The 23795-nt window shown below is 39.4% G+C and overlaps 1 protein-coding gene across 9 annotated transcripts in view; it reads right to left on the bottom strand.

Annotated features, from left to right (window-relative positions):
- Window positions 1-23795, bottom strand: part of Gab1 (GRB2 associated binding protein 1) — a 116963-nt gene that overhangs the window by 37700 nt on the left and 55468 nt on the right. For all 9 annotated transcript variants that reach the window (XM_046459561.2, XM_046459560.2, XM_046459559.2 and 6 more), the window contains exon 2: window positions 5642-5936. In XM_046459561.2, coding sequence (XP_046315517.1) covers window positions 5642-5936 — 295 coding nt within the window. The remainder of the gene's footprint in view (window positions 1-5641; window positions 5937-23795) is intronic.

Raw genomic sequence — 23795 nt, forward strand, 5'->3', positions numbered from 1 at the left:
TAAATAAATAAAGGCATTGTGTCCATCTACAACAACAAAAAAATATTTCTTAAAAAAGAATAATTTCGAATAGATCTATGTCTCACTTGGCAAATAAGAGTCTATAAAGAGTATTCATTATCATTAACACTAATATAACCATTTTCTCACTTCTGAATATACCATTTGTTTAAAAAAATACTTATTTTACTTTCAGTTGTAGTTGCACACAATACCTTTATTTATATGTGGTACTGAGGATTGAACCCAGGGCCTCGCAAGTGCTAGGCGAGCACTCTACCACTGATCCACAGTCCCAGCCCCGAATGAATACACCATTTTTATGGAAGAACATTTTATAAAGGTAAATCTGACAAATGGATAGCAACAAGAAGCAGCAGCAGTAGCAACTGTTGGTGAAACCAACTGCAGTTTTTCAGCTTATTTAATCCAACTATTAAAGAATTAAATTATTACACAATATGTTTAATGTGTCAAGTAGAAAAAAGTTCTTATTTGTCGTGACTCTCTTCAATAGACTGCAAAAACATTCTTAGAGACTTCAAATTGTTAGGCAATCCTGACAAATGCCTTGATACTTATCTAGAGTTATGATGGCATCAGAATCATCTGGGGGGTATTTTAGAGATCTAGTTGCCTGGGCCCCAACACAGGACACTCGGTGAACCAAGATCTCAGGGACAGTAGCTTGAAAGTGTGTAATAAAACAGAAAAAAACAAATTCAAGCTTTGATTGAATTAGTCCTCCAGCAAATGTGAATTAAAGCCATGAGATATCATGGCACACCCACTAGAATGACTGAAATTAAAGGCTGACTGTAACAAATGTTGGTAACAATATGCAATAATTGGAATTCTCATACTCTGCAGGTAGGAAAGCAATCTCGATTGTACAATGGCTTTGGAGAATTAAAGCTACTGAATCTGCTAAGGTTAAATCTATAGCTATCCTAGGATGCAGCATTTCTACTCATGCGTATATACCCAAAGAACTTACTAGACATTGATATCTATCAAAAGACATGTAAGACAGGCATGGTGAGGCACACCTGTAATCCCAGTGACTTGAGAGGCTGAGGCAGGAAGATCTCAAGTTCAAGATCAACCTCAGCAACTTAGTAAGGCCCTAAGGTCTTAGTGAAATCTTGTCTCAAAAAAAAAAAATTTTTAAAAAGGGGCTGGAGATATGGCTGTGTGGTTTGGCACCCCTGGGTTCAATTCCAAGTACCCCCCCCAAAAAAAAAAAAAAAAAAAAAAAAACTGAAGACAACCCAAATGTTCTTCAGCATTCAAACAGATCCATAAAGTGTGGTATCCACACAATGGAATGCTGCAAAAGATGAAGAAATGCATATATGCTATAACCTTGATGAGTCTTGTGGTCTTAATACTGGAAAACAGAAGCCTGACTCAATAGTTCCATTACATGAAGTTCAAGAAAATATAAAAAAAAGACGGGGGATGTTGTTCAGTAGTTAAATGACCCTAGTTCAATCCCTAGTATTAAAAAAAAAAAAAAAAGGTAAAACTCAGCCTCAAGTGCACACTTGTAATCCCTGCTCTTGGGAGGCTGAGGCAGGAGGGTTCCAAGTTGAGCAAATCGAGATCCTGTCTCAAAAAATAAGAAAAAGAGTTGGGGATGTAGCTCGGTGGCAGAGAGCATGTGTGAGGCCCTGCCTGGGTGTGATGCCCAGTAACACACACAAAAGAAGAAATAAATAAAGAATAGGCAAAAAAGAATGGACGGCAATCAAAGCAAAAGGAAAATAAAAATACATTTGGGTGGGGGCTCTGCTTGGAAGAGGCAGAAAGGAGAATTTCAGGGGAGTGCAAATGTTCTATTTCTTAATACTGAGCAGCTATACAGACGTCTCTATGTATAGACATAGATATATAAAGCTATTTTGAACAGTACATTTAAGATCTATACTGATTATAGTGGCAATTTAAATCTCAATAAAAAAGTAAAGGAAAAGAAATTTAAAAGTCCTCAGTTGAGAAAGACTGCTTCTAAGAAAGGAAGTGTATATATAATCGTAAATGCTTGTCTATCAGGAAGCATATCAAAACAGAGAATCACACTTTTTATTTTTTTAATTAAGCCACTATAATCTGGGCATTTTAAAAAAATAATAATAAAGAAAAAAAACTCAGAGGCAACTTTCTAATCTTGCATCCTAAAATTAGCCCAGAGGCCTTTAGAGAACTGAGTGAGCTTCCTATGGCCCTTGGGCTGTGCTTCCCAGGACTTGTTTAGCAGATTTAACAGCTTCCACCTTGGTGGTGTGGAAATAAAAATAAATTTGCACATTTCCAAGAAAAACAAAAGAAATTAGTTTCTACCCTCAAATCTACTGAAGAAAAGCATTCATAGGAACCACACACAGTTCAATGAGCTAGAATTTAAAAACAGATACAGCCTGCCAGCACTTTGAGTATTCAATAATAGCAGTGGTCACCTGGGGCAGCGGAAATAACATGGTAACGATATTTTGAGAGGTTCCTGGAATCAAAACACAGGTCGGATTTTTCCCCTTTCCTTTTGTTTTCAGGGAAAAACTAGTTATTCTCACAGGGATTGTGGATAGTTATTTTCTCAGACTGATATCCAAGCACAGTCTACTTTTTCCAACATCTGGTCTGAAACTAGCACAGTGAAGAAAATCATCTCATGTTATTGACCACTTTTTGAGCTCAAAATGGGAGCATATTCAGCCTTCCAAAACGGGAAGAGCACAGGGCACAGGGGACAGATCTAGGTAAAAACAAAAATACTGTTCGTGATGGGCAGAGAGGTCTAGTTGGAAAAAAGGGAATATAAACCAGGCAATAAGGTTAATGGAAGAACAAAGCTATTTTGATTCTTACCTTATATTAAACTATATGAATACAATTACAAAGTATTATAGCAATTTGCTGCTGTTAGCATTTCAGACAAATCTTTAGATGTTATTTTATTCATTTACTGTGTGTGTATGTAGTGTCAGGGATTGAACTCAAAGCTTTCCTCATGCTAGGCTATTTTTTTTTCAAAACGTATTTAGTCTACACTACAAATGCATAAGGAAGTATAGTAGTTAGTTTTATAGCATTTTTGCCACTATACATTAAAAACCTAAACTGTAGAGTACAATGAAGTACACTTCATTATGATACTACATAATGATGAACAGTTCACTTTATACAAGTTTTTCCTATAACCTCAATATATACTTAACTATATTACAAACAGCTCTAATTAGGTTATTTGGGGGCAGATGTCCAGGAAGAAGCTGTAAAAAATCTAAATAATAGAACCTAAAACATAAGTGCCGTTGTATATAAATATAGCTCTGAACTAACTATAGAAAGTATTAGCAAATTAAAAGTCCCTGGGGCTTGTTTTAAGGAGCAGATAAAAATGATATGTGATTAGCACAGCTGCCTTTGGTAACCAAGTCACAAACCATACATATCAAACCTGATTGATACTTCATTGCTCACCCTTTATGTATATTGCTTTGATAAGAGGTTCAAAAGTTAAGAATTTCATTCAACCCAAATATACTTCTAATGTGCTTTGTAAGGACTAGTGAGTTTGCCACCAAAAAGGTCACTGAAGCTTTTAAGTTTTAAAACTTCACTCCTCCTTATACTGGTAGAACATTTTTAAAGTGAAAACAGACATTGTGACTGAGTGATTCTGACTTCTAAAATCAATGAAATGTTTCGCTAAGTACAAAACCAGAGTTCTCAGAACATGATTGGTGACAGTCACAGAGCAGTTTAAAACTACCTCAGCTTCTCTTGACCCTCAGGACTAAATTAGGAGCTGCTGCCATCTATGTTTATCTAAGTGCACGGCACTTATCACTAGGTATTATAATTCTGGATCATCTACTAGATCGTGTAGTATACACACATGAACTTGCACCCATCAACAAATGTAATGCATTATTTTGGACATTTTTTATAAGGAATAATTTCCCACTAGATATTCAGTTCCATGTCAGTGAGGTTTACCATCTGTCTCCCTAACTAGTCACCTAATATGTGTGTGTTGAACGAGCACCTGCAACCTAATGGAGTGTTAGCAAACCCAAATAATTTTGGTGAACTAATGAATCCATTTTCTAAAGTATACCAAGCTTTTGTTCTTCCCAGATCTGATTGCTTGTTCATTTATCTCCTGGATGGTAAGAAATATTTTAAGTTGGTCAAACAAACCAGAGACTCTGTGCCTTAAAACTTGCAAAATTAATCTCATAAACAAACATTTAGAAATTCTTATTTTGGGAGTTCTCAACTTTACCCAATACTGAATAGGCTTCCCAAAACCAGACATTCACCTTCCTTGAAAGAAGAATGCACATCTTCTAATACAGCATCTCATTTCCTTTATTAAAATATTTCAGAGGATTATAAAAAGAACCAAGAAATATGAAAGAACACTTCTACTCAGCCTTGCAGATCAGCTCAATCTATGCAGGCAGCAATGGAGATGGAATTCTGCTCTTAGGTCCCCCAAACAAATTCCAAATTGAAAAGTCAGCAGGGAAATGGAACAACAGTAACCACAAAACGATTATAAGATGACACATGATTTAAACAGAAGATCCATCACAATGATACTTCATGGTATCCTCAGTAGTATCCTGAACAGGTGCTTCAGGCACCTACTAGGGAATCTTGGACCGCATCCCCCAGGGATACAGGGGACAAGTTGAAGACACTAAGGTTGAAGACCTCGGTACACCTTCATTTCTGATTCTTGGCTCTATAAAACTAAATCTATATCGAAGTCCCCTACACAGGTTCTGAGTGCATGTTTGAAAAGGAAGAGAAGCAGACAGGGACTCAGTGGTCAAACAGCTCTGAGAGTACCTGAACAAGACTTCCACCTGAGACCCCCACCCACTCAGCTGAGCTCTTTCCAGGAAAGTCAAGATCTGAAAGCAGCTGTCCCTTTGCCTCTTTTACCCATGGCCCTTCTGCGCAGTATGAACCTATTTCACCTCGGAGTTCTTTCCTTCCCAGGTGCCTAAACCTGGAGGGCTGTTTCCACCCACATGGAAACATTACTTCTTTCCAAGCCTGCAACCCGCAACTCCTCTCCTGGGAAACTGTCCTCTACTCCTGCTTATCCATACCTTGAGCCCCCTCTTCCTTCTCTGTGCTCTTTTTCATTGTGTTTTGTGCTTGATTCTCATTTGCTTTTCCTAGGTATTGATAATCACCTCGGCTACTTCATAACTTTAAAACCTAATGTGGTTTTTAAAATAATGCCTAAAGAACTGGGATGAAGCATAAAATTTTTGACATTTTAATCGGTAAAAACAGTCATATATCAACACTATTAAAATACTAATGTCAAAACTCAATAAATGTACTTAAGAATGTCCTCCTGACCCCTTCTTCCTCAGGACAATTACTTACACACTGCCCTGCAATGGTTGTTAAGTCTCTCTCTCTCTCAAACCTGTGGGAAAAAAAGTTTCTGTCCACACTGATTAAGGAAGAGTCCCATGATTTCCCCAAATGTCAGGTTCCTATTGCAAAACAAAACAGTGTATAACTGAATTTAACAAGGAGTTTTATGGCACCTCTAAATACATAGCAAAAAAAAGAGAACTGAAGTCGGGTAATAAAATCTTGAACTTACCTTCTTCTGTAGGATTAAACCCACAGATATCACAAATACAGCGGACCCACTTATTCATCTCCTCCTCACTGTCTGCTACCAAGTAGAAAATCCGGTCAATGGTGTTGATATCAAAAATGAAGCTGTTTTCAAATTCCTTTTTGTTAAATGTCAATCCAGCATCGACTTGCTGACATAAATTTAAATCGATGATACGGATGGGCTTCTTGGCATGATCATTTTTGTAATACTCCAGGACATCTGGATCTCCAGTCAAACGGCCACTGCGTAACACAAACCACCTCCTCTTCCATGCCTAGGAAAAAAACAAAATCACCACTTAGTATTAATTGCAGAGAAAAATTTCCAGAAGCTACACATTTATCAAGCCAGTATTATAAATGCACCATCTAGAAAAGTCACAATGGTTTTCAGTTATCATAGGATGATCTTCCACTCTGAACACCAAAGCTTATTGATCTCTCATAAGAACTTTTTGATATATATACTTGTATCTTCTATTAACTACCCTATGATACATCAAGTCAACAAACCAATGAAGGTTTAGTTTTTTACTACATATAAAAAAGTAATGCTTTCAATAAATGATGCTGGGAAAAGTGAATATGGACATGATACTCAATGAAATAAGCCATTCACCAAGGGACAACTACAGTACGATTCCACTTATGTGAGGTATTTAGAGTAGTCACATTCACAGCAGGAAGGGAGAATGAGGAGTTTCAGGTGGGAAAGAAGAAGAAATTCTGGAGATGGATAGTGGTCATGGATGTACAATAATGTGAATGTTCTTAATAACCGTATTCTTAAAAAATAGAATGGTAAATTGTATGTTGTATATATTTTACCACATTTTTTTAAAAGCAATGATTTTCCATGCCTTAATATCGTGCTATAAAATACACACATGAAGGTGCTTCATCAAATAATAAAAGCAGAATCCAATGATGGAGTCTTCTTTATCAGTCCTTAACCCTAACATCTGTGCCTAGAAACAAAACCCAGATTGTCTCCTCTCAGGCTCATAAGTCTCAATCACCTACTAATAGACACTCTGTACTCTTATTGACGGAACATTCGAGGTTAGACTGCCCAAAGAGGACATTCCAGGAAGTGCAAGGGCAGAGAACCGTGACATTTTATGAACCCCACTGAAGGCATCCTCACTGTTCCTCCTACTCACCCACAGACTCTGAGCACCAGTTACAATGTCACAATCCTTTAGTCTTGGAAAATTAGGACCAGCAAGAGAAAGTCTCTTTTCCAGTGAAACAACTGGTATGATGACAGCCCTGTGCCTACAGGAATTTTAGAAATTTTACTCATCACGGTACACGAGTTCCATGCTCTACAGTCTAATCAGACCAAGACAGCTCCTGCTGGGGCTGTTAACATAGGCCAATTTCCCCCCAAACAGTATTTCTGTCTTCATTAACATATATATCTATTTATAAGAAAATATTGACCAAGTTTAAAATCATCCAAGGCAATAGAGAAAGCCATGAGTATGACATGATAGAGTGTTTTTTGTTTCATAAAATCTGGCAAATAGAACACAAAGGTATTGTAGTGACAGTTTCAAAAATGGCTTCACTGTATTCTGAAAAAAAATGTGAAAGGGGAAAAAAAGAGGATCGATAACTAAAATCTACACACACTTCTCAGGCAGTTGTTTCGTCTCTGCCTCCATCTTCACTAAATTGTATAATAAACTTCTGATATGAACTGATTTTGAGTTGTGGTTCCCTAATGGAGGGGCTAGGAAGCTCTGGCAAAGATCTGAGGCAGAGACAGAAAATGAGGAGGAAGGGACCCTGAGCAATCCACAAACCAGCCATACAGCCTTCTAGTAATGTGGACAACTGACAACCAAAATAATGTGGGTGATAACTTTAGGCTTAATGTTTTAAGAGATTCTTTAAATTATATCCATTAAAGAAAATCAATGAATTACTCAACAAGTAATTGAATTTTCTGAAGATACTGTATAAGGTACTTGTGGGAAGAGAGACAAGTTTGAAATTCATGATTCCTACCCTCGAGGTGTTTTCTAATTGTGGAGAAAAAAATTTTTAAAAAATAAAAGTAAGCCATAAATAAATACATAAACAAACAAATAAATGCCTTGTGTAAAATAACAAAAAAAATTGTGGAGAAAATATTTAACATAAATGAAAATAAATACTTTGGAACACAGCAACCCTGGCAAAGTAGCTACAGAAATATTGCTTAGTGGATAAGCACTCCTTTACAGAAAAACTTGCAATCCTTTAACAAGAAATTTACTAAAAAAAAAAAAAAATCATCAAGGCCACAGAATGTTAAAACATCGATATTTTAAGTTAAATTCTTATTGCAGTTCAAATGAAAAAGTACAGAATTGGTATCAGAAGGAGAAAGACAATAGAGTTCTATAGATGTTTTAGATGATATTGAAAAGTCACAACATGTTAGATTCACACAAATCTGGTACTGGGTTATAAAAATCCACTCATTTGATATACTCCTATTTATTTAAAAATAAATAGAAACCATCTGTGAGTTGGTTCTCTACAGATACTTCCCTATTGTTACGGTTTAGATCTGGAAGGTCTCCCAAAGGCTCCTGTGTTCGAGGCTGGGTCCGCAGTGCACAATGTTCAGAGGTGGGGCTTTGGGAAAGTGATCGGACCAACGGCTCTCAGCTCATCATGGATTAATCCATTGATGGCTTCATAAATGAATGGACCATTGGGAGGTGGTGGAAACCGCAGGAGGTGGGGTCTAGTTGGAGGGAGTAGGTCACTTGTGGCATGCCCTGGAAGGGTGGGGGTCTCTCTCTCTCTCTCTCTCTCTCTCTCTCTCTCTCTCTCTCTCTCTCTCTCTCTCTCTCTCTCGTTCCCAGCCACCAGGAGGTAAGCTGCTTTGCTCTGCCACACCCTTCCACCACGAAGTATGGCCTCATCACAGGCCCAGAAACAATGGAGCCCGCTGGTCATGGACTGAACCTCTGAAACCGTGAGCCAAAATAGATCTTTCCTCCTTGTTTTTCTCAGATGTGTTGTCACAGTATCAGCTGATTTTTTTTTTTTTGTACCAGGAAGTGAACCCAAAGATGTTTAACCATGGAGCCACATCCTCACCCCTTTTTATTTTAAGACAGGATCTCACTAGGTTGATTCCTCCTGCCTCGGCCTCCTGAGTCGCTGAGATTACATGCACTACCACACCCAGCAGTAAGGGCTGATTAACACACCTCTCAAGCAGTAAGCTTGAGAGATTAATGGACAAATAAAGGGATAAGAAAAAAAAGATTATTTATCCAGGTCCATCAAGGAATCCTATCTTTGGGTTAGTGATTTTTCTAGATAGTGGAGTTTCTGTCTTTAAATACAGAATTGACTTTTTAAAACTTTAATGTCTTGTAAGGAAATCTTTTTAAAATGCCTTACTACATAATTTATTGCCCATAATTCCTCCATTCCCTGATGACTCAGGCTAAGTAGTACAGGCATCAGTTTCTATACTGCATTTTATGTGGATCTCAAAGGCTTCTGGGCCTCTAAGTAATGCCATACAGCTGTGCCTCTATAGTTCATTCATAATCTTTTAAATGCAGTTTTTCTATCTTTTCTCTCTTAATTGCCACTTCTCTTTTTTGATAATGTGGTTTACAGGAGGCCAAACTCCTTTCTGCTCAGGGACTTTTCACATGCTGTTTTCTAAATCCAGTATTTGTTCTCTCCCTTGGTCTTTGGATGATCAATTCCTATCTTCAGCCTTTCCTTCCCCAACCACCCTCAACCCAACCAACCCCAAGGTAAAGCAGGGTATAATTTTGGGGACCCTATTACTTGCCTCTGTTGTGATTTATAAATGCCTGCAATTCAGTTTTTCTTTGTATTTATTTATTTAGCATCTAACCCCCTAGCCAGGTTGAAAGGTTCAAGAAGATAATGTGACCATGTCTGCTTGATACGCCATTACATACCCCACACATGGCCCAGTGCCTGGAACTCAGAAATATTTGTACAATAAACAAGTAGAATTCCCCTAAGAAAATAAAGTTGTAAAACTTTTGAGAATATTAAATTTGGTGTACAGGTCACGATAAAAAGAAAGGACTGCTTTCAAAACCCCTTCCACTGGAGAAAAGAGTTCTAGAGCTTGACATGATACCTAACTGCACCAAAGCACATCCATAATCACCTCAGAGAAACAAAAGAAGGTGTGTGTGTGTTCTTTAGGTTTCTCTTATCTATTCCTTTGCTTTCCTGTTGAAATCCCATTGTTCAAATTCAACAAAGCCTTTAGAAACTAAAAGAGCCAAGAAATGAATAGCCATAAATTGAGGAATAAGAGATATTGGGCTAGCGACTGCAGAGGCTGAGACATAATTCGAGACGTGAACCCTTCCAGCAGGAAATGACTGCACTAAAACACAGAATTTTCACCAAGCAGCACCTGCCACTTATTTATTTATTTTTAACATGGTCCAAATGTGAATGTTTGTCTCGGTCGCAAAATGAGTCATTCTCATTGAATCTGGCACCGATGAAACTGGAAAACAAAAGCAATTACATAAACTACACACTTAAATAAGGCAGATACAAAGGTTCTCTGGATTATGGTACAAAGCACAATTTAGCTACAGAATAAAGCTTGATGCTTGACAAGAGAACTGACATCAGCACCCTTGCTAATCACAGCACAAAAGCTTCTCTATGTTTGGTCAGAGCACGAAGCAGGCCTGCATAAATCAGTCTTTGTTATCTGAAAATATCTGGGATTCTTAAAGTTTGTCCTATTTTTATCCTCGCTGCCTTGGTAGCCCCAGAGAAAGCAGTACACTGGCCTCACCAATCCTGCAGAGCAGTAACGGACAAAAAGCACGAGTTTTCTAGAAGCCTTCAAAACCAAATACTCAGAACAATTTTAAGTAAGATTCATGCAAAAAACCATTTTTACTGTTAGACATCCATATGTGCGGGTGATGAAGGTGATATTGGCAGGAAGTCTGCACAGCAGAGAACGATGTAAAAACTCACTCTGTTGTCATTTCTTGCATGCAACAGTCACTCCGATTTTAAGTTGAATAAGTGATGTGATAACATAACTCTATTGAGAAGTCAGCATTTTGATGTAGCTCACAAGTACCACATTCTGCTCTCAGCTTCCTCTGCTTGGTGACTGTCCTTTGCCTACAGGATCAAGCCTAAACTCTAGGAGGGCACATGGGGCCTTCCAACTAATTCCCACCCTCAACCGAATCTTTCTAGCGTTGCTCCTTGCCCCTCTGCCATCCAACCATACCTTGAAGGCTTGCACCCCCTGATGTTCTTCTGCTGTGTCCTGCCTCTGGCCCTGACACATGCTGGCCCTCAGCATATAATTCCCCCTAGCCTCTTCTGGCTCTGGGCTCCCACTTCATTCTCCTTCCCATCATGTGTCGGACAGTCCTACATTTGCATTTCTTGAGAATGGGAGCTGTGCCTTTCCACCTTTCCTCTTATTTCTCCCACTGCTTGGCCCCAAGGAGGTGCTCTGTCCATGTCTGCTAAACGTGCAATTAAAAACTCTTTGAAGCAAGGATAAAAATATGCATGTTCTCACACCCTCTATGCATTACAGGAATGTTGACATGACTACAATCTGGCCAGTCCTTTCAAGAACTGTCAGGCAAGGATAGAGGTGTCACTGTACAGATATTAGAGGTATTTTTGAACTTCACTTCTAAAAGAACAGTTCTTTTAAGTACGTTTTGCACTTAAGCAAATTGAATACACTAAACTAAAGACAGACCTGTCACACTGAAGCTAAAATAGGCTCCTCACATCACACCACAAGGCTTGAATACGTACATACTGACAAGAAGTACAGATGGAGTCCCCTTATTTAGTGGGAAGGAAAAAAAAAACCACCTGGATTAATCCAAAACCATTAGTTGTTATAATATTATTAACAATTTTGTAAAATATGTCTCTTTGGTCTAAATGGTAAATGGGTTCAGTTTTAAAGAAAAACACGGTCCTTGCTGTGTACTTGTTTTCTGAGTTCTCTGTGGTGGAGAATGATGCAGCCCATGGCTTGCCCAGACCCCCTAATCCCTTCCCTGCACCTTTCCTGGAAGAGCTAATTATTGAGGAAACTGCTAACATATGGCAGGCAAAGAACTGGGATTGGTACCCATTTGTGCTCAACTCAGAAGACTGCATATTAGAAACATCCAGAAAACTTAAGGAGAGAGAGAGAGAGATATGGGGGTTGTAAACCTGGGTACAGTAGCTTTAAACCCTCAGCAGGTGATTCTGATGTGCCTCCAAGATTAAACCCACAGTTCTAACCAAAAGACAGAATCATGTTTCTCCTTAAAACAGAAATCTTTTTTAAATGTAATTCTTTCTCTTTTGACACCTTCTGCTGTGCCAATGCTGTCTGGATCTTCCTATTTTTGCTCACAATATTTACCCTACTGGCAGATATCTCTGAACAGCTTTCAAAGCCAGTCCACTCTTTAAAGATTGCTTCTGAACCCCAGGATCTCCTCCCTAACTCCCGACTACCCATCAATTTCTGTCCTGTAGTGGCTCCTGTGCTGCTGCCGGATGGATGGGATGGGAAGGGCCGTGTGTTTTACGTTTCCAAACGCTTATGCATGATTTTCCCAACTAGACATCAAGCTTGGAAGCTGAGGCCATTCCTTAATCACCCCCTTTTTTAATATCTGAGACAGCATTTCACACATTATAAGTGCACACAGCCTTGATAAGATAGTCTTAAAGTTTTCTGCTCACCATAATGGTTGCAGAGAGCCAGTGAACTTAAAGGAAGACATTTCAGGGGGGTGAGGGGGATATAAATCTAAAGTTGTAATTAAGTCCAAACTCCTTTAATGGGATGGCATACCAGGTGCCCTCCAATCTCAGCTCCACGATGGCCACAGTGAGCACCCAAAGGCTTTACCTTTCATTTTGGTCTCTGAAGCACCTTATCACCCTCCCCCCATGAGCTTCCACTCATCCTTCAAAACTTTCAAGCTTCCCCTGACTTCCCCTGTGCTCCTGCTCTTCTAGGCTTTTAGCAGGCAGCACCCAGTAGCCCGTTCCCAAGCCCCGCCCCCTCACACCTGATAACAAACTCAGGTGACAGCACAAGGGTCCCTCAGTAGCTGATGAAGCCTGACCATGTTTCCCCAGACCCGACAGCTGCACAACAGCACTTTCTACCTTCCTGAGCCAACTGCCCTTCCACTATGAAACCTCACCAATGGCAATTTACTAACCCTGTATTATCCTAAGAAGGTGTGGGAGGAAAATGTGCAGCGAAACTTTCTATTTTGGCATCTTTTTTTTTTTTTTTTTTGGCAGTACCAGGATCAAACCCAAGGCCTTGCACATGCTAAACAAGCACTTGACCACTCAGCTCCAACCCTAGCCCTTTTTATTTTTTATTTTGAGATAACTCTCATTATTAAGTTGTTGAGGCTGGCCATGAACTTGGGATCACCCTGCCTCAGTCTTCCAAGTAGCTGGGATTATATGTGTGTACCACTGAGCCTTGCTACTTAAAATCTCTTGAAAGAAACTTCAACTTCTATCGGAAAAAGTGAGACTTTTAACTATGAGTTATTCGGCAGAATTCAAATTTATGTATAATCTCAAATATCTGTAAAATGTCAAAGGTAGAGATGTGTCTTACAAGATGAAAATATCAGATAAATAGGTAGATATAGACGTAGATATATTTTCAGTGCTGGGAGCTGAACCCAGGGCCTTGCACACACTGGACAGTGAGCTCCGTCCTCAGTCCCCAAATGCTATTTTTCATAATACAGGTTTCAATGTAAATTTCATATGAAGGATAATGAGAAGACTGTGCAATAAATCTACGCAAAACAGCTAAAAGTGAAATGGATCTTTATGTAAAAATGTCCACAAGATAATTGGTAAATGAAAACAGCAAGTTTTAGAACTGTACAGCGGTATAACTCCAGTTGTCTGAAATAATTGTGCATTACACACACAACAAACTATATTTAGAAAACAGGTCTGAAGAGATACATACCAAATTGTTGACTGTGATAACTCTACTTAAAACGGATGGGAGGGCCAGACGAATTTCACATTTTTTATTTTATATACTTAGTCTGATAATTTTTCCAAGAAGCTTCCACTTACTATTTTATAATTTAAAAAAAAATTACATGTTTTAAAAGTCTATGCCTAAAATGGCTCGAAGAAAGAAATTTGAGTAACTTTTTAAAATCTGGCAATGATGTACACAAAAAAACTGAAATGCAAAAGTTTATGTATGCATGGAAGTGTCATCTTGCTATCCTATCCCTCTGCAACTAGCGGATTTAACCTTTCTTTTAAATATAGAATTCCAGGATACATCTGGAATGAGTCTTAGTCAGGAAATGGCTTAGACAAATAAAATATAATGACTTTGTTTTAAAGATGGGACTTGGAGGGTTAAAAACAAACAAATAAGGAAAACTGGGATCACTGAAAACAGGAGAACACATTTCTTCTCCTCCCGTAAGTCCGGTGGTTAGAATATTCACTTTGTTTTACTTTTCTTTAAAAGCCACGTTGGTTCATGGTCACGTATTCAGATATTTCAATATCTAAAACAAGCACCTTGGGAATTACTGTACTTATTAAAAATATTAGAATTCTATAATCATCCCACTAGGGTAAATAAAATAAAGAAAAACAAATTAACCATGAAGCAGAGACAAAAGAGAACCATGTGCTCGGGTTGTTTTCCAGGAAGCACTATCTTTTCTAATGGAGCAAAATAAGGAAAAAACAGGCTGGCTGGAAGTTTCCACTCCACCGACTCTATCATTATGATCATCTGTCCCAAACACACACAAGCCTAAAATTTCCTGTTTTCAAACTATTGTCACCATTTTCTAGCCTTGTGCTATCTGTGCTAACTTTAGCTTAGTAATATAAACAAAAGAATGCACTGAAAATACTGTAGAACAATGCCTAGATCCAGGCCTCCACTACTCCATCAACTTTTTAAATATTAGAGTCAACATACATTGCCTGGGCAAAAACAAATTAGCTGGAAACAAAACAATTTTAAAAGAGCCAGAAAAAAAAAAAAATCCAGAAAAACCAAACCAAATTTAACTGGGATAGTACAGGAGCCAGGTAAGAAATTCAGGGAACTGTAAATGTTCAGTAAGGGTGCATATAATTTACTTGTCATCACTGCTAAATTGATGCCTACCTCAAGGCCTAGGTACAAGTTCTATATACAACAAACAGAAAAAGCAATCACAAAAGCTCCTGAGTATTCCATATATAGAAACGGTTCTTAAATCTTTACTGAGGCGGGAACTGCTCTGAGAATCTGAAAAACAGCTGCAGAAGCTTTTCCTAGAGAAAGGGTCATAGAAACAGTGCACATTTCAGGGGTCCCAAGGACTGCCGCAGCACAGGTTAAGAATGCCTGGCCAGGATTTCACTTCAATTCTCCTTTCTACCAACAACAGTTTGGTGTGAGGCTGGTCTGCCTTGGACCCCCACCAGGGAAACTGAGGTACCAACATTACACAGGAAAGGGATCCCCTGTGGCATTAACTCCCTATATATCGCTGTGGGGTAGGACCCGTGGATTTCTGCTTGTCCTAATATTTTACTTCTCTCGACACAGTCCCCACTTCGGGGCTGTGTCCACATTCTGACTGTGGGGTTTTCCAGGTTTCCTTACCTGGAAAGGTTGAAGAGAAACAAGAGTCTGGCTGAGAGGTGATCCAAGGTAAGCATGCCACCTTCTGTGTGAGCTGGATGAGGCCCGGGATGACAGTAGGAGCTCAGCATGTATTAGGAAGAAAGCCAGCCTACCTTGGGTTCATCAGGCCTCACCCTCCATGTGCACCAAGAGTGGGTGAGCTCCGGTGAAGATATGGGCATTGGAAAGTGGTGTCATGGTATCCACTCCACCTTTGGAAAGGGGCTTCTGACTCTGGCCTAGACATAAGGTAGGTGGAGTTTATATGTCATCTGGCCAGCTGAAATTTGGAAAGAGAGCCACAGCTAGTAAAGAATGAGAATGTACCTGGCTGTGCCTTCTATAATGTGTCTCCCTATGAACCTGTGAAGGCCAAGATGGTGTAGAGGTCCAGAAAGAGTCCTCCCAACCTAGCCTAATACAGCAAAAGTAAAGAGCCACATGTCACCATGAGCTCCAGACATGCCCAAAGTACTGAGCCATTAACTGCATTTCCAGGTACCTCTTCTATGGAATAGCACAAAATAAAGCTAAATATTAGGCACCAAAATATCCCAGAATGTTATCTATTTGTAAATATCTGAAAGAGTCTAAATATGCAACTGAAGACAGGGTAACCAACTATCCCTGTTTTCCTAGGACAGCCCAGGTTTAGAACCCATATCCTAGGGACAACCTCTCCATCCCCCTCCTGGGTGAACCAGGATGGTTGGTGGCAGTAGGAAACAGAGTAAATAAATTATGATACATTCCCACAGAGGAGTCTTGCACAACCATTAACGTGGCATAGCGTTTGAAAGATGTCTTTTCTCTCATGGTTTGCAAAATTTCCACAATACCAAGATATCATACAAGGCATTCATTTTTCCATTTGCAGAAAGTAGAATCTGGTGTGAAGGAACACCTTCCTTTTTGCCTATTCTGGCTCTCCGGTCACCTGGGTCAGGTCAAGCTGACTACACCAGTGTGTCCCCAGCACCTTGTGCATATCACCATCATGTTACTCTCCTCCTGCACATCAGGCAGTCCTCAGATAGCTGCTTTCTTCTCCCAAGACCCTGTCTTATTCCGCATAAAGGATGTGGCAGCGAATGGACATGTGATAAATGTTACCTGAATAAACAAATTCCTGATGCCAGATCTTCCTGTGTAATGGACGATCATTTGGTGAAATGATATAAATGGCCTTCTGATTATTTTAAGAGTTGAGCCACAACCTCCATCAACTCTTTGCCTCCTCCAGGATCCGTAAACAAAAAGTGAAACCAACTTAAGGGACAAATTAATATGAACCCCAGAGCTGGCACCGTGCCAATATGGTAATGTTAGATGCCCACAGCTTCAGACAGTACCTGCAGAATCATGAGAAGACCCACATACTTGGTAAGAACTCAACTTAAATGTTACTGTTTTATGTGATAGAAATTGATACCACATTTCCAATTCAAGGCCTCACATTTTTCTGCACAGATACAAATTCTAGGTGCAGTTTCAGAGCAGTGCTGGTTGCGGTGGGTCGTGCTGACCATCACAGGAGCCACTGGCCACTGGTTAGAGAGACCTGGAGAAGGGACTGGCACAAGTAAGGAACTGGTTTTAATGTATTTGCTTCAGTTCAGCCATATGGTGCTAAGAGCTGTCTAATGGAGATTGCGGTTTTCAGGGACATTTCTTTAACTTAAGGAAGAGGCAACAACAATTGCTGAAGCAGGTGTAGCTCTAAATTAAAAAAAAACAACAACAACAACAAAAAAAAACCCACAAGGAGTCGTTCCACTGTGTAATGCTAGTGTAAGCACTGCGCCTGAGAACCCATTTCCTGATTTTACTGTGTTCCACGAACATCTTCTACCCCACAAATGCACCCCCCTGCATGTCACTATTATCAGTATTTGGAAAAGAACATCGTTGCTTAAATAACTTAGTGTTTTAAAAAAATCACGACACCAGGGGCTGGGGATGTGGCTCAAGCGGTAGCGCGCTCGCCTGGCATGCGTGCGGCCCGGGTTCGATCCTCAGCACCACATACAAACAAAGATGTTGTGTCCGCCGAAAACTAAAAAATAAATATTAAAAAAAAAAATCATGACACCAATAGCCATTTTGATTTTTTAAAATCAGATTTTATCTTCTATAACAAAAAGCAGATTTCTAAGTTCTTTTTCTTGTTCTATCAATCCAAAATAATAATTTCTGAGATAGAACTAGTGTTTTTTCAGTTTCCAGCAAAACCCGAAAACATTCCCATTGTCTAAGTTTCTCACTGAATATTACAGTATTAAGATTTGGATCACGGCTCAAAAACAACACTTTCACATTAGGAAACAGAAGAAAAGCACTGAAGTGTCTCTAAAACAAATTTTAAACTTCTATAATTACATTGCTATGTAATAAACCAGAATAATGCATAGGATCATGCTTTCCTGAATACTAGAACTTGGTCTAAACCTTCTAGGACAAAGTTGTGGCAATGAAAAGTTTCCCTGGGAAGAATTCATCTCCAAAGGGATGAATTATGTATCCCGGAGTGACTGGCTAAAGTACATGGAGTCCGACATGCAAGATGAATAACCTCTTCCAAAGAGGAAGCAAACTAAGTAGAAAGTTGCTCCACAGACAAGTCAAGATCTCTGCTAGGAACGTGGGAGGATCAGCCTTGGTGCCGAGATGATGCCACCTGAAAGTGGAGGTGTCATCTTTCATCAAACATGAATCTTGGGGAAAATGAGTCTTCATTGTACAACATGGCAGATGATGACTGCACCATACAAGGAAAGCTGTTGACCGTTTGTTTACCTCTGTTTTCAAAAGACCATGAGCTTAGCTTACCCATTACACGGTGGGTCGGCCCTAAAATGAGCCCAGTTTTTTTCCTGTCAACATTCCATGTCCCTCCATACCCCACAAGCTTCATAACCTTTGGCCAGCAGGAAGTAGATACAATGGACTGAAAATAACAGTGAGTAAGGATGTGTGGGGTGTGTGTGTGTGTGTGTGTGTGTGTGTTTTTCACAGCTTGAGCACCAGGAGAAAATGTTGGGCAAAGAGAGCAGGGCCAGAAGATTACCAGTGCCATGTGGCACAGGCAACTCACCTTTAACTCAAGGCAAAACTGTTGCCCAGTTTATTTAAAAAAATAATCACTAATATATATTACACCACACACCGCTGACACAAGATGACCTCTGCCCTCCTCGGCTCCGAAGTGTCAGAAACCCTGGGAGACAATCAGGGCCATTCACAAAGTTCTGGCATCTGAGACATAGATGACAACCAACTGTGCTGACTTGCCAACCTGGAAGTTCACTAAAGTCTGTAAAAGCTAAAAATAACCACATAAACATGTTTACAGCATTTTAAAAAGACAGGATCCACACTGTTTTCTAAATATAAACCTAGTTTGGAGGGCCAGGATTGGCTCTGTGTGTTCAGAGGTGTCGTCAGGACCATCCCACATTGCACTGCACAAACTCACATTTCAGTACCTTACTTTATTAAGAACTGCTGGTGTTTGACTAGAGCAGAGGAGGGGTGGGTTTGGGACCAGGAAGGCAAGCAGGAAAGGAAAAAGATGGTATTTCTCCCCCACTTAATTAGAGGCTTCTGAGGACCACCAACCCCAAACTCTGTCACCGGTGGGACCTGCCCTTCATGAAGTTCTGAAGGGGACATCCTGCCTGTAATTTTCCACTCAATACATCCATTTGCTAATCCAGTGTTCCCTTCTCCCTTCCTCATTCCTGAGACGGCAGATACTGTGCAATAGATGAAGGCAGATAGGAAGTCATCTGGAACGCAGACACACCAGCCCCAGTCCCCCATCCCACCTGGTCCATGAGCACAGGCATGCTCTACACAACAGTTCTAATTCTTGTCTTGTTCCTGAAAAGTGAGATGTTCCAAATCAAACACAGGAAAATATTCCAAATAAAAACCATGATGCTGTCGTCAACAGGGATGGCCCAGAGCAGCTGTGTTAAGACCGACCATTAAGGATTCCAAGGAGTACTTTATTAGTGTAGGGGGGGGGGGGGAGACTATTTGGTCTCTATAAATTATACTTTGATATTAACTTTTAGATAGGATTGGTTGAAATTTTATCCTGTCTTTAGTTTTAAGAACTCCTTTTTAAGTTTAGCAGCTGTTTAAAAAAATCAGAGAAGAAAAACCTGTACCAACAAGCTTAGCCCTGTATTTGTATGCAATCAACTTTAAATGTCTGGGCTTCTTCAAGTATTGGGGTAGAATGTGTATTTCTGAAGGTTGTCCAATAGCGAAGAGAAGTATTCTCCAGAGTAAAACTGGATTAGTAGCATAGGTAGTTTATTTTGAATAAACTATTTGCAACAACAAAATCAACTGAAAAGTTAGAGGGAAATTACATATAATTCCATCACTACCAATAGATGTATTTTCCATATTATTATCTAATTTTTATTCACATTCTTTTAAGTAGCTCTTTTTTTTTTTTTAATTTTGGACATAGTATCACTTTTTTTCCCGGGGTTGGCTTCAAACCTATCATCCTCCTGCCTCAACCTCTGAAGTAGCTAGGATTATAGGTTCAGCTATTTATTTATTTATTAGCCATTTTTTAAAAAAATAGATAGACACAATACCTTTATCTTATTTATTTATTTTTATGTGGTGCCGAGGATCAAATGCAGTGTCTCACACTCTACCGCTGAGCCACAATCGCAGCCCCTCCACTAGTTTTTGAAAACAAATGCATCTTTAAATTTGGTTTCAAGAGCCACACTTTTAACTTTCTGAGGCAGGTTTAAGTAGTTTAATTTTTCACTTGTTGCAACTTTTCCCAAGGCCTGACAGGAAAGGGGAAGCCTTCACTTAAGTGCTTTCTGAATCCCAATGAACAAAATGTATTTTATGATTGTAAAAACCCAACCTAGTTATTTCCCATAGTCTTTCTTAGTGGAGCATCCCAGATATACTCTAGCAATTAGGGGTTTAATTATAACTCTCTTTTGAGAGGACATTCTTCATGTCCTGTTAGGCCTTGCCTAATTTAGTATAGCATGCAGTTGATGATCTAGGCAAATAATGACTAAAGCAAATTACATATAATCCTCTAGACTAAAAAGCTGTGACTTTGTTCATTAATAATTGCAATCTCATAATGTTTAGAATGACTTATTAAATCTAATAGATGAATTTAATCCAGAAAAAGATCTCTAAACATTTTTATATTAACATCTATTAATTATTCATATTATTTGGTTCCAGTGTCATATTTCCACACATGCATACAGTGTATACATACAGAATCCAATTTCCCCAGAAAAAAAGATCCTCCTTTTTATACACATACGTGCACACACACACACAAAAACCCCACCTTTAGCTAGCCACCTAGACATGACAGCACAGAGGAAGGGGAAGGGCTTATTTATTCTCTCACAACTGAAGCCCCCAAACCACCTCCACAACGGCATCCTAATACTTATAAGCAGCTTGAAAGGAATAAGCAGAAATAAAAAGTACCCAGCACTGTAGATGTGGAGAATCCCTTGCTTCCTCTCGGGGCCTACTCTTCTCACTGGGTGGCATCCAGAGCCGACCCTGTGAGTACACTTGACCTCCTGGGGTCTTCCCCATCACTGCTCCATTCTGGCACACACAACACCAGACCAAAGGCAGAGACTGGAGAGTGAATGAGCAAATGAATGAATGAATGCAGGTCTTGGTGCACTGTGCAAAATGAACCTGAGAGGGCCGATCCTTATAGCCGTCAGTAAAGAACCACTAAGTGTTCCTTATGGTTTCGTGTCGGGCATACCAGAACAGCAAAAGAAGTACTATGATAAGGAATTGAAGAACTGCCACTGAACTTTTATAAATGTGTGTACATTTTAAAGGCAGAAGAGAAGCAAACTAGAAACCACTTTAGATGCTTTTTATGAAACACAACTAAGTGGTAAAACTTTCCCCCACAGTTTCCAAGAGGAGCAGGAAATGTGGCTTAAAGGCACAGTGAAGGCAGTGGGCTGATGAGGGTTCCCTTTCTTCTCTGTTCTTTTGTCTGCCCCCTGGTGGAGAGTTTACGAGCAGGGAAAGCTTTAAAAAGGAAGCATTGAGAAAATCTGAAAAAAAACAAATGAAAATACAGCAGAAGAAAATAAAACAAAGCACACAGATGTTATTCTCAATTTTTACAAACCAGCCATCCAAGAATAGAAAGGTAACTTGTCAATTCCTATTCAACACCTTCCACCTAAACACAAAACTTTATATTAATGTAGGTAGGTAAACTATTTCCTTATGCACCTTTGGACTTTTGATCGCTGTCTTTTAAGGAAAAGCTGACGGCTCCAGATTTGACATATAAGACAAATAATTCACAAGTTCCTGGTGTAATGTAGTCTGACCCCTTTATTTTTGGTTTTCAGACATCCTAGACATGAATAACTAAAATGATTTACGTAAAGACAGCTCTGAGAATCTAAGGACTCATTTCCATAGGACGTCAAGGAACAGGTAAAGCAAAACACAGACAGTGGTTCGGAGATGACAGGCGTGGCAGTGTGACTCCTCTCGGAAAGCACGCTTATCTCCACGGGGATCTTTCTGTCTAGAGCGGGGTGTGGGCTTTGCTATGATCTCATCATCACATCAGCCAGACTCACCTCTACACTGGGGGCTCATTTTATACTAGAGTTTCCCATCCACCTTCACAGTTCTTGTAAGGCACTACTACTGACTTAGGTAAACAACCCATCAGGGGACTCCGCCCCCTGTGACTAGTGATACATTTGCAAGACTGTCTGTCAGCCAGGTTTATACAAATGGCACACACACCTAATCAAAACATCAGAAAATGGTCCCTGAAGGGGAGACACAAGTACTGAACACAGTTTCTGGCCTTATTGAATTCATTCAGTGGCTCTGCTTCTTAATTCCTAAAGCAACCAGAATGCATAATTACTCAAGATTATAATAAAGAAAATAGTCTCTAGAGGTAATTCTGGGTTTCCGCTCATGTTTAAGAACACATAAAACTCTTGCATTAGTAGGAATTCTGTTTCTTAGAACCGCAGAATTACATGAGACAATCCATACACATAATACCTGGAATGAATAAAGTCACTAAAATTAACTGCCCTTATTTAATTACCATTTTAACACCCCTTGTTGCAGTGCAACAAAATAATAATTTTGGTGAGCTCTAAAAACGATCAGCTTCCAGGAATTTATGACTACACTTTACATGTATGTAGTATGGGCTTAAGAAACCCTCACCTGCTTTTTCACAGAGGAAACAAGAGTTGGCAAAAATCAGGGTTTATTTTAATAAGTAAATGCCCAGGCTATAAGAAGACAAAACCTGAATCCTTCTGAAGACCATTAGGAATTCTATGAAAGGTGGGCAAGAGCAAAGACAGCTGAAACCCATCTTCTGTTGTACATTTACCTTTTCCCTTTGAACAAACCCTTCAGCAAAAGTAAACCTGAAAGAAGACAGAGGAAAACTCCTGTATTTGTAATGCGTTTCTCAAGTCTCCGTCACTGCTCACATCTCTACAAGAAAAGCAAATTTTAACCAAGGACTCCCAAAGGATTTACTCCAGTTACCACGGTTCATGTGTCAGGAGGAAGGAGGTGGGGGAATTTTCCCAGCTCTCTATACTTGGATACAGACCTCTGGGTTAATCTTTATCCCTTGTCTGTTTTACTGCCAAATTATTTATAGAGGATAAAACAGCTCAAATAATTCAATTTCTTCAAACTTACTATATTTAGACAATGATATCACCACTGTTTTAAATATACCAACATTATGATATAATTCTTAAAGCATGCTTATACATTTAATTTAATGTTTTGGAGTCTGTTCAAATTATTCATTAAAATGAGTAACCAAGAACCAAACAATGAAGGGGCAGCTGTTCCATCTGCCTATCTGATTTGCAGTAAGCAGTGTATTCACAGTTAAATACAGCAAACTGTGCGGCTCAAGAAAGAATTGTTCCCACTCCCAAACAACTAATTATACCATAAAAATTAGCAGAATTCAGTTTATACACAGTATTAATTTTTGGTGTATGCTATGAAACTTATAGTGTCAATCACAATCACAACCTATAATCATACTTATTGTGCTTTCTGCTGGTTTCGTTTTAGCATTTTATTTTCCCAAACAGACTACAAGCAACTTGAGGGCAGGGACTCTCAGTACTGTCCATTCAGTTCCCATGTAACACTTTAGATGAAATACTAGGCATTCAATGCAAATATTTACCTTAATCCATTCTATCAAATTCATGCCCTAGAGGAGGTTAAAACATCAGTTCCCAGAAATGCTTATCAGGAAACGCAGTAACCCCCATCCCTGGCATCTCCACCCCAGTTCTACTCTAAGAGAAGCCTGCCCTGGTTTGGGTTTCTTTTGGTGATCACCCACATCCCT

Source organism: Marmota monax, unplaced genomic scaffold (genome assembly GCF_021218885.2).
Source record: "Marmota monax isolate L192 unplaced genomic scaffold, Marmota_monax_Labrador192_F-V1.1 WCK01_AAM20220418_F8-fsc00039, whole genome shotgun sequence".
NCBI lineage: Eukaryota > Metazoa > Chordata > Mammalia > Rodentia > Sciuridae > Marmota > Marmota monax.